Source organism: Caretta caretta, chromosome 6 (genome assembly GCF_965140235.1).
Source record: "Caretta caretta isolate rCarCar2 chromosome 6, rCarCar1.hap1, whole genome shotgun sequence".
NCBI classification, from domain to species: domain Eukaryota; kingdom Metazoa; phylum Chordata; order Testudines; family Cheloniidae; genus Caretta; species Caretta caretta.
Window position 1 is genome coordinate 90,933,226 of NC_134211.1, and position 16,427 is coordinate 90,949,652.

A 16,427-nucleotide genomic window follows, 5' to 3' on the forward strand; every position below is an offset into this window, starting at 1 on the left:
TGGGTGGTAAATTCTCATTCATTCCAAGCCAGAAGAACCCCATTCCTGGATGGCAGAGAGGAACTGCCAAGTTGCAGCTGAGATCGAGCCAGCTTTGGTGGGTGACTCACATCCCCACCTTACAACCCTCTCTTCAGAGGCTGCAGCAACCCCCTCTCCTCACCCAGCTAAGAGTGAATATATGGGGTCACCTTCATTTCTATGCCAATAGCCATCTGCCCCACAGAAGTTGGGATTTGGGGCAGAGAAGAGAAGAGAGGAAAGCAAGAGACTAGTTCTGCCCAAGGCCTTGGAGAAAATTCCTTTAACAAGGACACAGCAGATTTAGTTCAGGCTTCACCGAGTAATTAGCATAGGCACCAAGCAAGCGTGAGGCTGGAGATTTGTGCCGTCCTCAGGCTGCATGTCAATGGGCCCGCAGATTTCAGGGATACATTCCAAAAGTGAGGCAGATTTCACCTACATGCAGAGACTTTGTTCACCTCTTTGCTTTGATTCATTTATTGCCACCCACTGTCTATCCATGTGTCTCTATCTACCATGACAGAACCCTGCTGTCCTGGGCTGGGTCTCCTCTAGGTCCAGCTGGATTTTGCTTGTGCAATTGTAGAAGGTCCCAGCACAGTCGGAGCCACCAAAAACCAGCACAGTGCACAGGCTGCACTTGCCCTGGCTCTCCTTGTCCACATCTGTCAGGTGAGCAGCTGTGAGATTGAGCAGCGTGTGGCCAGCCCGGGGCACCAAGGAGAGGTGACTGTGTGTCACTGTGCTCCATGCAAAAGTGTCTGCAACAGAAAGGAACGATCGCTGCTGGCAAACCTATCCTCTGCACCAGGGATGAAACAAACAGACAGATGGACACAAGGCTGCCAGAAATACCAGCAAGTGCCTTCTCACCGCAGCACAACAGCCACCTTCAGCAATTCTTTGTCAGCAGCTCTGAGGAGGGGATGGGGAGTTACTCACCAAGGTGAAAGGTGAATACATCCTGCAGGGCTCCCTTGGCATTGCAGCCCCCACTGATCAGGACCTTCTGGTCAGACACTGGCATTGCAGCATGGAAGCTAGAATCAGAGCAAAGCATAACAATAACCAGAGCAAAACATACAGGGGACCCACCTTCCCCACCCTCCCTCCTCTCCTCCCCCAGACACCACCTAGGGGGGCTCTACTTACCTAGGAGAGGAAGCCTGGGATAGTGGTTCATGCCACAGATGGGAGTCAGGACTCCAGAGTTCTAGTCCCAGGTCTGCCCCTGAACTGTTGCATAACCCTGGGCAACTCACTTCCCTGTCTGTGCCTTAGATGCTAACTCACCTCTGCAGGTGCCGAGAGGCTTAATGTATGTCTGAGAAGCACCAGAGAACCTCAGACAAAAGGTGCTAATGAAGGGCAGGGGGTTTTATGTTTGCAAGTACCCAAGGGCCTCCCTTCAGGAACCGAGCATTCTCCTTATAAGGGTTTCTCCCTTCCTTTGGCTCTGCTGCTGCCCAGGCACCAGGGAGGATGAGTTGTGCTGGGTGATAGCCCTGCAAGTATGCAGGAAGCACAGTTCCAGCCACAAAGCAAGATGCGGGGGAGTGGAGGGGGGAGGGAGAAGAGGCCTCTTGATCCTGCAACAGGATCTTACCAGCGCGAAGAAGGCTGTCCTGAAAGACATGGGACCGGCACATACTCCATGTAACCTGAAGCATGGGAAAAAGCAGGAGACACTTGAAATGCATGGCAATCCTAGCAGCTCTGCCCAGCTCCACAGCAAGACAAACACCTCTGTGCTGACTGTGGGGAACATAGGGTTTGCTGCATCAAATCAGAGCAGCAACTGGTTTAATCTGCTATCCAGCTTCTTGCAATCACCAGTGCCTAATGTTTCTTACCCCGTCTTGGGCCAAGCCATCTCCTACCCACCCAATCAGGGCCTTCCCTACATCCACAGCTTCCCATCCCCCTTACTCTAGTCCAGACACCTCAGAGCCATGCTGTCCTCCTCCCATATCATATAAGGGCCCTCATTCACCCACTGTCCCCAATCATGTTTCCTAAGGCAGGCAGCCCTTGGATTCCCACCCCAACTGCCAAGTATAGTCTGACAGGAAGGCAATGTCCCATTCTCACCCAGATCCAGGATGTGCACATCATTCAGGTACAAAGGGGTCCTCTGACCCCCAAAGATCACGAGCTTGTTCCTCAGCAGAGTGGCTGAATGGCTGGGGAGAGAGGGGGGTGAGTGAGCAAGGCAGCCTCAGGAACCTCTTGGAATTGAGGGTTCAGGCTCTTTTCACAAAAGCAGGCTTCCAGGAGAGCCATTAACTCAGCTACACTCTTGTGGGCTGGGGCAGCTTGAGTTTACACATGGCCATTCCCCACTTGTGTGCTCTCCACATCCATGAGAGCCTAATACCAGAGCACCACTTGCTGGTGCACAACCCATCAACATGGGACAGTCCCCCAGGAAAGGGCGGGGAGCTGCTTCGCAGGGGACATTTAAAACTAGAACTGGACCAGCCCTGGGGATGTGACTGTGGGGGACAATCATGCCCTGCCCTCCAGGTGTGGCGATTAACTAGATGGGACCTGCTGGTGCTTCCCTCCCTCTGTCTTTGAGGGCTGAAATGAAGGTGTCTCACCCAAGCCGAGGTAAGGGCTTCTCTCCCTCCACAATGGGCTGGTACCAAATCTTGTACTCAGGGTTGAAGACATAGAGTGTGTTGCTGCAGGCCCTGGACTCCAGGGATGCCATCTTGGGGAAAGTCCCTCCAAAGATAAAAAGCTCCTTGCGGTAGATGGTGGCGCTGTGGTAGGCCAGTGTCGGCACCTTCCCCCTGGCCTGAGGAAGAAAGTTCCCAGTCATGTTTCATGTGTGAAAATGAAGTACACAGGTTGCCATGGGTCAGCTCCCTGCTGGTCATGGGCATAGTGAGTCCTGGTGCCACTCTACCTGTTCCATGACCAGAACTCTAAGATGCAGGTGGACAATATCTGCTCAGTTTATGTCCCACCTTTTTCTGACCTGAACGGGGCATCACCCCACAGATCCCAATTGCTTCTGAACACAAACAGGAAGAGGAGGTCATTCTGGAAACATTTCTGCCCCAATCACTGCTAATCCCACATATGCCATTCTCTCTCAGCCCTTTGGCTTTCCTTGTGCTTTAGTGCTGCCCAGAAAGGGAAGGGAGGAAGGTACATGGGGTCACCAGCTGGAAAAGTTTCTCTACAGGAAACAAAGAGGGAAAGGGGAAGGGAAAAAGCATAAGATGAGGGCCTCTGAACCAAGAAAGCCAGCTCATTATCTTGGTGCCCAGACCAGGTTTTCACTAGCCCCCCACAAATGGGGGACCATTTCCCCTGCAATTTGTGTGCTGTTCTCCCATGTAGCTTGGCTCAGATACAGCATCCAGTGTCAATCCATTCTGCCTTCAGCCTCACTCACGCTGGATGCACTATCTGGTTTCCAGGGAGCTTCAAGCTTTTTAACCTAGTTTTCCTGGCTGGGTCTGACTTGGCTCACCCCAAGGGACAAAGCAAGGTGGGGGATTAGAACCCAGAACAGCCCACTTCCCCTTTGTCCTTTTGAAGGCTCCCATCAATGATCCTAACCACATCCCTTCCACTGACCATGAAATGGTAACCAACACACAGTGCCTGACAGTGGGCCTGGGGCCAAAGAGCGAGCACAAGAGCAAGGACATGGGCACGTTGCTCTTGGGTTCCCAGCTGGACCCCCAACAGAAACACACTTCTCCCCCCCCCAATGCTTGGTCTCTTTCCTGCAGAAGGTCTACTACTCACAGCCACGAGAAGCCACTTCCAGGTGGCTGTGTCCAGGATGTAGATGGTGCTGTAGGGCTTGCCCTCCTTCATGCCCCCAAAGACATAGATCCGTTTGGTGTCCAGGTCGTAGGTGGCGGTGTGACCACTTGAGCAGGGCGGCACAGAACCCAGTGGTGGCAGATCCACGGGGAACCAGAAATCATTGTCTGTCGGAGTAACGCCATTCTAGTGAGGGGGCAGAGACCCTCCCTTCACTCCCCACACCTCAAAAGCCCTATCAGCCTTTGGTCAGGACCCTGCTCCCTTCATTCCCCCCCCACTCTTGACTCAGTGCCAGAGGGAAGGGCTTACAGCACTGTTTCTGGGCTTGGAGGTGGAGGGCATGGGGGCAGCATATAGCTGGGGAATAGCAGGGCAGAAAAGAAGATCAGTGTGTGTGTGGAAAGCGGCAGGACCCTGGATTCACCCCACAAACCCCTCAGACACTGCAAAGTGTGCCTCAGCCTCTGCTCCTTGAAAGCCACCCATCTCCCTGTCCCTGCTTCCACTGACACTCCCAGTCCTAACAGCCAACAGCAGGAGCAGCTCACACATGCAGGATTGCAGGTTCAGGCTGCAGCCCATGGCACTGAGCTCAGCACTAGGTGGCACCAATGGATGGCCCCCAGCCTCAGCAGCATGCAGCCTTCTGCTGAGTGGAGGGACGAAGAGGGGGAAATGGCACTATCAGAAAGTAGCAGGGAGGAGGAGAGTCAGCAAAGAACATGTAACAACAATAAAACAGAGAACAAGGAGGAAGATGAGCAAGAGAAAAAATGGAGAAATAGCTGCCCATGTCAGGATGAGCTGAGGTGCCAAGGGGGCACCCTCCCACTCTCTCATCCCAGCGGAGGGAACCAGAGGCTTTCAGCCTATCCATGCAGAATAATGCAGCCCTCCCTGTGGGGGGTTCCACACAGAATGGCATTAGCATCGGTGGAATGCTTCATCGGCCTGGATCAGAGCAGACCAAATCCACTCAGCTCCTGCTTCTCCCAGAGATGCCTTCCGCCCTTAGGGACCTCTGCCTTCCCCTGCCCAGCCCCAAACTTCTCACCAATCTCTAGTTTCCAGAGAGCATCCTTGCAAGGCTGTTGATTGGCTCCCTCTCCACCAATCAAAATGGCTGTTTCTGAGTCACTGAGGCACATGGCGTGACACCATCGTGGGCTCGGACAGACTGGAGAAGGAGAGATGAAACCGAACTGTGTCACTGGACCAGATAAGGGGGCCTCAGGGTCTCCTCGCTTCCATGGAGAAAGCAAAGTGAGGAGGCAGGGGCCTGGACTCTCATGGGAAGGTGGTAGCCTGAGGCCCTGAACCCCCAAGGACAGATGGCAGGGCAAGAAGCACTACATACCTACACCCAAGTGGTCTAGAGGCCAGGACCCCTTGGGCATGGGGATTTTCTTGTTAGCTTTAGGGAGTAATCATGGGGTTTCCCCTCCACATTCTCAGTAACACAGGGAGCCAGCAGTGGGGAGTCTGGCTAGCTGCAGGATCATGCTCCCTGCACTTCAAGCAGGTGGGGGGCATTTTGATCCCTTTGAGCAGCCATGCCAGAAAGGATCCTCAGCTGTGGACAGGCCCAATTCTTTTCTCCTACATTTAAGAGTATTGGGAGAGTCTAGTGACTAGGGGACTGCCAGCTCCTAGGGCATGTGGGGGGTGAGAGGCCAGGGTTCCCTCCAGCTAGTTCTTTAGGATAGCTCCTTCCCCTTTCCCTTCCAAGGTTCCTCCCTCATCAACAGGCCCCCATACTAACTGATGGGGAAGCTGGAAAAAGTTTGGTCAGTCTATGTATCATTTTACTCACCCGCCCCCCCGTTAGTGAAACCCACCAAGCACACAGTGGGGCAGCTCAGATTTCAGGGAGGCTGCAATGGGCATTGGAGATTCTTCCTATCCCTCTCACAATGCCCGGGGTGTATAGTTCGGGGCGACCCCATGAGGCCAGACAGAGTACGCACAGCCTGCTCACAGTTCCGGGTGCTTAGGGATTTAAGGGAACAAGCATGAATGTTCACTCTAAGGCCTACGACATTAAACAAATGATATCCCCAAGCCAGCCCAGAGTCTGAGCACCAGGTTCTCACCTTGCAGTTCCTTCACCTCCAAGTCTGCAGAGAGAAAACACAGACAGGTGATGGTCCCCTGAAAGCAGCAGCGGGGAGTCACCTCCTCGGAGGGGCTCAATCCTGTAATATGGTGCAAGTGCCTCTTCCCCCTACCCTGGCACACAGCCATGGAAACAACACTTCTGAACATGGAGATCCAGGGGAGTGGATATGGTGCCTCTCACAGTTAGCACACTGGTTCCAATCCAGCCACATATTAGGGGGACAGGCTGACTCACAGGGAGTGAAGAGTCACCACCAGCTCATTTCACCTGCCTGCACAAACCTCAAGGTTCAGGGGTTTGGGTCTCAAACAGCATAGGAGAGTAGGTGAGGTCAGTGCTGGTGAAAGGTGCAAGAGAGCGAGCCCTGGAGAGAGAGGGCATCTGTATCCCCAGAACAGGTACAAGTAAAGCAGGGCCCCTCTCTGCCACTGTGCTTCACCCACTTCCTGGGGGGGACCCCTCTATGGTGAGACAGGAGCTCAGGCTCCATGACTCTGTCTCTGCTCAAACTGCCAACAAGGGGAACCACTGTAACAGTGGTTTGGGGATGGGGACACTTGTTTCATTAGGAATGGGACCAAGATCCAACAACTCATTTCATACAATGAATAGCCTTCAACGGCTTACAGCTTTTGGTCACAAGCTGGGGCTGAATTGGAACCAATGCTCTTAAGGAGAAAGGTTCCGTTTCCAATTCCCCAGTCCCTGTAAGCCAGCCAACTCCCAGCAGACTGTTACATACAAAAGAAGCTCAATGCAAGAACATTTTTAAAAATACTCTTCTGGCACGCTCTGCATTTGGCATCAATTAATGACGTGTCCAATATGGACCAAGAGATACAGTATTGGTAAGGGGTCCTGGACTAGAGCTCATGAGACAGGAGATCTCAGCTCAACTCTGTCACTGATCTACTGTGTAACAGTGGGTAATGCTCTCTGTGCCTCAGTTTCCTCAGCTATAAATGGGGAGAATTACATTTATCTTCATTTGTAAGTGCTTTGACACCTACAGATGAAGAACTAAGTGATACTATTACATGGTGCAGTGCAGTGACATCAGGAGACTCCAGTTTCCATTTCTGACCAAACAGGCGTAGGTGGCACACTCAAGCCATTTGTTCAAGGACAGAACTGGAGAGAGATTCTCAGGGTTCTGAGAGGAACACAGGGGACCTCTTGGCTGGGGTTAGGAACTAACTGGGCAACTGTCCCCAGAGGCAGCACACACAGGTCTGGGAGTCAAGCAGGCAAGATCCAGAATAGACACCCAAATGTCTGCATCTCACTCCACATTTACGGAGCCAGAGTTACCTTCAGCATCCTGCTCCCCTTCACATGCCCTGGGCTCAAACAAGACTTTCCTAGGCTTCTTTAGCTGGATAGGTCTAGGCTTGCAGATTTTCCTCCTGGCCTCCTTGGGTGCCTTCTGGCCAGTGGGTGACTCTGGAGCAAAGGGCATCAACAGCTTTTTTGGCAGTGGAGATAAATCCTTACTTCTGGTCCTTTGTGCTCTGGCAGTTGCCTCCAAACTCTGACGTTTAACCTGTCCAACAGAAGTCACAGCAGAATCAGCTGCCTGAGGCTTCTGGGAGAAAAAGTAAGCCCGTTCTATATCTCACTTGGCTCTTTAGATCAGCCTCATCCATGGCTGGAGATGACAAAGGGACAGGTGGGCCAGAACCCCCCATAGTTGGCCCACTACTGTGGTGGAGGTTAATTTTAGAGAGGGAACCAAGCTGATCTAGCCACCAGCTGTTCCTCCTGCTGCATGCCCAGCCAGCAGCGCTGGAGAGAGATTCTTCGGATTGCCAACTGAAGAGTGGCACAGCAAGAACGGGGGCATTATTGGAAGGTGGGAGAGCGGCACAGTGACAAGCTGAAGCATTTACCTGTAGACACCAGGTGCATTTGACTCAAGTGAGGAACATTACAATTCATTGATCTTTCTAGCACAGACCAGACCTTAGCTTCACTAACCTGTTCAGCCAGGGCCCTGCTAGGAGAGTGGTGCAATGGCTTCACCTGCCAATAGAGTTTACTGGCTCCGAGTGGCTATGAGCAAGGGAGAGGGTGGGAAGGAACAGTTGAGATATCCAACGTGCACATACCTCAGTGGTATCGTCCAAGACCTGGATGGGGGACATGGTATCTTCCGGGAGGACTGGTGACTGTGTGGGCTCCGGTGCCAGAAATGGGCGAGTGGGGGTGCTGTTGTAGATGCCCTTGAGCAGCTAAGGGACAGACAGGGACCGCAGAGCAGCATAAGAACAACATTCTCATCCTGCCCCCATGTTTCACACACACCAGGGGCCTAGTCTCCCTCACTCACAGAGTGAGTGAAAAGCTAAATTACAAGAGAGATCAACTGCAGGCCAAAAGCCCTAGTGTCCAGCTCTTAAAGATTCCTAGGCCAGAAGGGCCCACTGTGATCATCTAGTCTGACCTCCGGTATAACACAGGCCATAAAACTTCCCCAAAATAATTCCCAGAGCAGATCTTTTAGAATAAACATCCAATCTTCATATTAAAATGGTCAGTGATGGAGAATCCACCATGACCCTTGGTAAACTGTTCCAATGTTAATTACCCTGACTGTCAAAAATGTATATCTTACTTCTGGTCTGAATTTGTCTAGCTTCAACTTCCAGCCATTGGATTGTAGGCTACCTTTCTCTGCTAGATTGAAAAGCCCATTATTAAATGTTTGTTCCCAAAGTAGATACTTATAGCCTGTAATCAAGTTACTCCCTTAACCTTCTCTTTGTTAAGCTAAATAGATTGAGTTCCTTGAGTCTATCACTATAATGTACGTTTTCTAATCCTTTACTCATTCTCATGGCGGAACCTTCTCCAACGTATCACCATCCTGCTTGAATTGTGGACAGCAGAACTGGACACAGTATTTCAGCAGTGGTTGCACTAGTGCCAAATATAGAGATAAAATAATCTCTTCTCCTTGCCGAGATTCCCTCATTTATGCATCCCAGGATTGCACTGGTTCTTTTGGACATGAGCTCCCAGTGTGATGCTATGTTCAGCTGATTATCCACCATGACCCCAAAATCTTTTTCAGAATCACTGCTTCCCAAGCTAGAGTCTCCCATCTTGTAAGTATGGCCTATGTTCTTTGTTGCTAGATGTATACATTTCCATTTAGCTGTATTAAAACAGTGTTTGCTTGCACCCAATTTCCCAAGTAATCCAGATTGCTTTGAAACAGTGACCTGTCCTCTTCATTATTTACCACTTCCCCAGTTTTTGTGTCATCTGCAAACTATCAGTGCTGATTTTATGTTTTCTTCCAGGTCACTGATAACAATGTTAAATAACGTAGAGCCAAGCACTGAGTCCTGTGGGACCCCGCTGGAAATACACCTGCTAGACGATGACTCCCAATTTACAATCACATTTTGAGACCTAGCAGTTAGCCAGTTTTTGGAACTTGGACTGGTGGTGATGAAGGCGTTTCTCACCCCAGAGGTATTTATCATAGTGGATGCTCATGCACGTGGACTGCTTCTTTGCTTCTCTTTCTTGCCCATGGGGCTAGGCAATTGTCTAGGGGGAACGGTCACAGAGCTATTGCTGGGAATTAAGCAGAGCACCCAGTGCTGTGATAGCTACAAAGTAACAGCCCCAAGGAAGTGAAACAAGGCAGGAATCCTCAGTACCTGGAACCGATACAGGTACTGGCTCTGAAAGATTGCAAATATGAACATGCCAGGTCCCTAGGTCACCATCCCCAACCTTGACAGCCATTCCATAGGCCTCAGAATCTGCAGGACTACGAGTGGAAAGCTACATGGATGCTCTGATGGACACACAGATGAAGAGCATGAACTCAGCCCATGGATTGGAGCCTTATTCAGGAGTGCTACAATCAGGAACTTTCCAGCCTCTCATCAATAATAATACCTAGCTTTACAAAGCTTTTCATCCATAGACCTCAAAGTGCTTTACAAAGGAGGTCAATAGCAAGAAAGAGAGGATCCATCTCAGGGGCACTTGATCCAATGATTTCAACACATGGGCAACCAACTGCCTGGATACCAAGAACTGGGGGCAGAATGGAATTGAAACTTCCTTTACCTACTAGTATCTGTGGCATTTAAAAGTCAAAGGTGCACTGGCAGATCTGTGCATAGAACATAGGTCTGGAACAGCAGGGCTTTGGGTCAGACATGAGGTGCATTAGCAGATCTGTGGGAAGAGACCAAGCACCGGAATAGCAGTGGGTGTTGCTGGCCATAACCAGCACCCACAATAGGAAGAGCAGGATATATAGGGAACTGCTTTCTTACCTGCCCATTGACAGTCAGGAGAAGTTTAACAGGGTTGCCACAATCCTTCTGTTTCAACGAAGCCATCAGAATGTCCACCCTCCAGTCACCTTCCCACACAAGGGACCTGTGCAAGGACCATGGAATCTCAACTCACAATGGACACTGCCCAAGGGAGACATCCTGCTCCTCTACTAGTGCTAATGTTCCCTAGAATTCAGTGCCCCCAAGCCACTAAGCACTCAGCCCTGGGAGGAAGCTTTCCCCCACCTTCTGTTCCTTCCAGATCCCTTGGCTGTAAAGGAAGGTCCCAGTGTCAGGGAGAGACTCAGGGACACAAAAGGGACATGGAAGACCGGACACTCTTGAGGCAATAAGGAATAATGGAAGTTTTGAGAAGGAAAAATAAAAAAATCATATGGTGGCGAATGCACCAGTGAGCCATTCGGATTCTTTTTCACCCTCGTAACACTATGGGGGCGAAGGGCTGACCTGGGGGGAATTGGCATGCCAATAGGGGGGGAAAAGGTGAGCTGGAGAGCCCTTCCAAATTCTCTCCCACCCATCTTAAGTTCCTAACTTGAGTTCTATTGGATGGTCAGAAAAACCTATGCAGTTCTATTCTACAGGCCTTTTCCATAGGAGCCCACACACTTCTTATGTTCAGTTTGGGGCGTGTTTTTGACAATCACCATGCTCTCCTGCCCACAATCTGGCCCTCTCTGCCAGAGAGGGTTGATCACAGCAGACAAAAGAATTGGTTACAATTTTTGAGAGGGGAAAGATGGCCAAAAAATAAAAACTTGGCAGGTTCTCCCTGCCTATGTGTCAGCTCTGCCGGCAAAAATGTTCAACCCTCTCTATGCTAGCACAGAGCTGGGTGCTTTCTGCTGGCAGCGGCCATGCTACATCTGTACTCCCCCCTGCTACAACAGTTGCTGTAAGGGGAGCTTCGTGCCTGTATCTCCCATGGGTCCTGCACCACGTCAGACCCGTTCACCCCAAAGCTGGCCACCACAAGGGAGAAGAGGGGACCAAGCAGCTGCGGCACTGACAGACTGAGTGTGCTACAGCGCAGTTTCCCGCTGGGGCTGGCCTGCTAGTGCTCAGCCCTAGCCCAGAGTTTTGAGACCTGGAGCCCTATTCCCACTACTCCCCATATAAGTTAGGAGGGACGCACTCCCTCCACATCCTCTATTCCCTTGTTAGCTGAGGAAGACCTGCCCCACCACACCAAACAAAACATCGGCCAGTAATCAGCTCAGATTTACCTCAAATAACAAAGAGGACCTAGTCCCCAACCATCCACCGGCAGGGATCCACTCCCCACGTGACAAAGCACCTCTCAGCCAGGGACCACAGGGTCCCACCTCTCACTTCCATCACCAGTATAAGGAACAATCACAAGAACCTCCTGGAAGGGCTGGGATGGGGTAGCATGGGTTGACAGAGGGGTGGGGGTGGAAGGGCTGACAGAGTTGGGAGGTGATGGGAAGAGACCGATGTTATATACCCAGGAAATTTGACTTCTGTCAGCCCCCGATGTGGAGCATTTTTAAGGAGCCCCCTGTTAAACAATTGGCAGCATATCAGTGCCTATCCAAGCCCCAACATTTACCTCACATCAGACCCCAATTTGCCAATCCTTTGTGGCTTGACATCTGGATTCACCAGCACCTCCACAGTAATGCTTGTGTTTTGGGAATAACAATTCCAGTCACCCAAACCAAAGACTACAAGTTGTTTTGGCAAAGGCAGAGGCAGCTGAATCTGGTAACACATCTGGCTGGATTTGCTTGAAGAGACGACAAAAAAAAAAAAATGTGTAGCAGAAATACAGGAAGCCCAAATGAAAACAAGGAGAGGCCTAGGCAGATGTCCATGTGAGGAGAGACTGAAAGGATTAAGACTATTTAGTTTAGAGAGGAGATGAATAAATGGGGATGTGATTAACCTACAGAAAATAATAAATGGGCTAAAGAGGGCAAATCAGATGCTTCTATTACCCTTTCTCATCACAATATAAGGGAAAAGGGGTATTCAATCAATTTAAAAATGGATGGGCAGCTGGTGTACACAGACTACTGCCGATCATGCTGATCGGTATCATTTCACCAGGTCCTTGTACTCCCCTGTCTATATCCAGCTGTTGTCTCTTGTCTTACGCCATGTCTACACTACCATTTATGTTGGCAAAATTTATGTCGCTCAGTGGTATGAACTAAGGCTACCATACCACTGTCCGGCCAACAGCCACCACTCTGTGGTTACCCAGCTCTGAATGTGTGCAGGAAGGTTTTTTTCCCTAAAGCTTTCCCCCCACCCCCCCATCCAGAATACATTCCACACAGGCAAGTTTGAGAACCTCTGGTGTAAGGCTATGTCTACATTAGATACCTTATAGTGACACAGCTGTACCGATGCAGCTGCACTGCTGTAGGATCTCTCATGTAGCAGCTCTATGCTGATGGGAGAGAGCTCTCCCGTTAATTAAACCACCCCTGCGAGCGCCGAAAGCTCTGGCGGTGGGAGAAGCTCTCCCAGCAACACAGCACTGTGCTCACTAGCGCTTATGCTGGAGTAATTTAGGTCGCTTGGGGGAGTGGAATATTCACACCCCTGGGCGTCATAAGTGGTAGTGTAGACATAGCTTTACTATTCTGTGTTTGTACAGCACCTCGCACAGTGGTGTATACAAATAAACAACAATAACAACTAAATTAAATTGAAAGGCAACACCATTCAATTTGATTAAATATGTACAAGTTCCTTAGAGGAGGGACCACGGTGGGTCCCTAATCCTGACTAGGACCTCTGGACACGGCAGCCGCACAAATAAACGGTGGCACTCGGTACCAGATCACTGACATACCTGTCACCTGCAAGGGGCCCACAACCCAGGGAGACAGCCAGGTCTGAGCGCAGCCCAGCAATGAGCGTAGGAAGTCCTGCGTCAAAGGCCGGGTACTAGGGAGCTGCGTTTAGTTTACACCCCGTTGCTTGACACAGCCCCGAGCTAAGGGCTGGCGGGGCCGGGGGCGTCCGTCCAGCGGGCTTCACGCGCCGGGGCCGCAGGTCAGGACTCGGGGGCAGCGGCACAGCCGCGGGATGGGTCCAGCAGTAGCGTCGCACGCAGGCGAAGCGGGGAATTGCCGGAGCTGAGGGCCCTGACCTGTGCGGGCTGAAGGTCCCGCGGAGCCCAGGCCGGGATCCCCCCGCTCCGCGCAGGCCGAGCCTCCGGGAAAGGCCCAGGCCCACGCAAAACTCCAGAGAGCCGGAGATGGGGCCGGGCCTACAATAGTGACCCGTTCAGCTCGTCCCCGGGTCTCACCTGCTGAGCTGCCGGGGCGGCTCCTGGAGCGACCAGAGCACGTAGAAGTGGAGGCTGGTGCTTGGAGCGGGAGCCACACTCCGGGGCGCCTCGGCCGGTGCATCCCACTGCCCAAGGCCCCCGGGAGCCCAGCTCCATCGGCGGTGCGGGGACCGCCTGCTGCCTGAAGCCGAGAGGCTGGGGCTGGAAAGCAGCATGGCCAGCGGAGCAGGTAGAGGGAAGCTGGGGCTTTATACTCAGCTCGGAGAGGAAGGGGCACAGGACAGCCCCACCTGGCGGCCCCCGATACTGGAGCTGACAGGAACCAGGGGTACCCCCATAACTGGATGGGGAACAAATCCCTTCACCCAGGCCTTGTTTTTTTCCTCTCTTCCTGTATTCATTCTTGTAGATGGCCTGACCCCAATCCACCCCCCCTCCACAGCTCCCCAAACACAACCCCACCCACCACTCCCCAGCTGTGAAGGGGGCACACCAGTTGGTCCTGTCATTAGGCTGGACGTCAGCCATCAAACCCAGTTGAGCCCACACCCCTGTGCAAAGTGGTCCTGGCAGTGACTGAGATGGCAGCAAGCAAGTCCAGCCCCAGTTGCAGCAGAGATTGGCCAGTTCCCAGTGGTGATTAGAGCACTGCAGAAGTCAGTGCTTTTTAGATCTGGGGGCTTAGTGCCCAGCAGGATCTAGTTCTAGCAGGGCTTGAGTCCTTTGTCTGTGAGCTGGGTTGGAGGGGTACCAGAAGAGGATTATGGCTGACACCCAGTCAAAGGTAGCAGGTTTCCAAGTGTAGACCACAGTTTTACCCGTGCAATGCATGTGGCTCCTGGGGCGAAGACAGTCAGAACAACAGAGGACCTTAGCAGTAAAATCAGCAGAAGCCAATAAACTAATAGCCTGATTTCAGACAAATATTCAGACTAATGAAAGAGAGAAGGATCCTCACAGCCCAGCACAAGGTGTTCCAGATCCATCACTTTCCAGGCAGGAGAGAGAGAGAAAGAGAATGTGAGAATGACTCTAGTTCAGTGGTTAGGGCACCCATCTCCTCCTCCAGCTGTTGTGTGTAGAGCAAGGGAGCTGCTGAACTCATTCCTACAAGAAACACCGAAGCTGTCTGAATCCAGGCAGCTCCATTGGTTGATTGCTAAACAGAGCTAGGTACCTAATTTTGAGAGGGAACAAGCTTAGGACACATGCATTGGGTTGGCATCTCCCATTGGCTAGTTTAGGCAGATTCTCACCTAGTATGCTGGCTTTTGTGGCTTGCATTCTTAGGCACCCTTCTCTCCCCATTCATTGTATAGGGAGCATTAGTGCTTAATTCAGACTTTGAATCACAGTATTGTTCCTATGATTTTCTAAAAGCTGGTGCTGTGATGCTCAGCATTGCAATGGCTATGTCCCTTCCTGGCTCCCACTCTGTGTATCCAAGAGTTATGGTTAGGAAAGTGTTTGTGGTACAGTCAGTGTAAGAGAGCCATAAAGCTGAGCAATTAACTCATGTGGTAAATTTCACACCTACTTCTGTTAAAAAGTTGTCCACAAGCTGGTTTTCCTCCTCTACCATTTGAAATTATTAAAGAACAGGGACAGAATTATGAGGGTGCAGATAGGTCACTGTAGATGTTCAGTGGGTAGTCTGGCCCAGAGCACATGGCCTTTTTTCTCTTCCATGACTGGATAAGCACAACTCTGAGAGTTAGTTTCCAGCATGAATAAATTCAGAATGTGCTTTGTACAAATATCTTTTAAATTTACCACTACCCTCTATACTTTTGCCCATCTATTCATTCACTACAATACTCAGAGCAAACAGAAAGGTAAAAATACAAACTGGAACCAAGTGGACATTGTGAAAGAAGCCCTCACATTTGCACTAGTCACTCCACTCTGAACTCCCTAAAAGCACCCAATGCTGCATAAATGGTGAAGGGTACATAAGGTCACAGACAGGTAGTATAGCTGTGTTTCTGCTTTTATTTTATCTAGCAGCTATTCTTTACAAACAGCCTGCTCCTTGGGGATATTTAAATACAGTCTTCAGATTGGCCTAGTGCTTCTCCTTACACCCCCCTACCTACAGAGGTAGAGAAGGAAAACATGGTTTCTGGGCAATTTAATCAGTCTCTCGCAGTTGGAAAACAACACTCTCTCCCTCCAACAATTCTAAAGGTGATGAAATGGAGACTGTCCATTAGCCCTCTCCTCTCCTGCTAAGGGTTACAGTACAGATACTATAACCGGGAGGGGGGGGGAGGAAGGGGAAGAGAGGAGAGGAGGCAGCTCTGTCTGCTCTAACTTGTGGAACAGGGGGTTTGATTAATTTTTTAAAAGCCTCTGTACTCCTGCCCTCTGACTCCAGCTCTGCAAGCATCCTCTGCTGCTGCTGCTGCTAAAAATCACATTCATTTGAAGGGCAAGAAAATTCCAACAAGATGTTGACACCATCTGGACAAAAAGAGTTTGGATAAAATATGTTGCCTCTAGCCTTGCTCCACCACCTATATTAGGCTTTGTAGATATTTTGATTCCCCAGCATCACATATAAACCAGCTTTATTTGCAACTCAAGGAACAGAGTGTTATGTTGGACCAAACGTAGGCAAGAGTCTCCACGTTGCATGGTTTTGGCAAGCCGCTTACCAGTCTGTTGGAGATCAGAGGAATGGAGTCATGCTGGAGAGGGAACTATATTGCAATCTCCATTGTATTAAGGGGGAGAAAAAAAAACCTACTAAACTTAAGCACAAGGGTTCAGAGTCTAATTCACCCATACTCCTTCAAAGTTGAGGAATATCCTGCCTGCACCAGGTTGTAAGAAGTCACTGTCAAAGGAGGTAAGACACCTGACTACAAGACCTCTCACAGCACCATCTTAAAACAGA

At 50.7% G+C, this 16,427-nt stretch overlaps 1 protein-coding gene across 4 annotated transcripts; it reads right to left on the reverse strand.

Moving 5' to 3' along the window:
* Window positions 1-485: 485 nt before the first annotated feature.
* LOC125637715 (uncharacterized) lies at window positions 486-13,879 on the reverse strand. 4 transcript variants are annotated; one of them, XM_048852609.2, is made up of 13 exons: window positions 13,547-13,872; window positions 11,834-12,010; window positions 10,237-10,342; window positions 8,044-8,166; window positions 7,247-7,478; window positions 5,910-5,933; window positions 4,871-4,993; window positions 3,793-3,980; window positions 2,628-2,827; window positions 2,116-2,207; window positions 1,631-1,685; window positions 967-1,064; window positions 486-785 (listed from the first exon to the last, which is right to left on the reverse strand). In XM_048852609.2, exons 1-13 carry the CDS (start codon window positions 13,741-13,743, stop codon window positions 532-534), a joined length of 1,869 nt encoding a protein of 622 aa, XP_048708566.1. In that variant the 5' UTR covers window positions 13,744-13,872; the 3' UTR covers window positions 486-531. The 4 variants fall into 4 exon arrangements, with proteins under 4 accessions (XP_048708566.1, XP_048708567.1, XP_048708568.1 ...); XM_048852612.2 differs by having other exon boundaries at window positions 630-826; window positions 13,547-13,879; XM_048852610.2 differs by lacking the exon at window positions 5,910-5,933 and having other exon boundaries at window positions 13,547-13,874.
* Window positions 13,880-16,427: the final 2,548 nt, after the last annotated feature.

Bases quoted from the DNA above. Each gene is read 5' to 3' on its own strand.
- LOC125637715 (XM_048852609.2), bottom strand. From the start codon at position 13,743: ATGCTGCTTTCCAGCCCCAGCCTCTCGGCTTCAGGCAGCAGGCGGTCC. The intron at 2,828-3,792 runs GTGAGTAGTAGA...TTTCTTCCTCAG, and splicing joins GGAAGTGGCTTCTCGTGGCT to GCCAGGGGGAAGGTGCCGAC. The intron at 786-966 runs GTGAGTAACTCC...TTTCTGTTGCAG, and splicing joins TGTATTCACCTTTCACCTTG to ACACTTTTGCATGGAGCACA.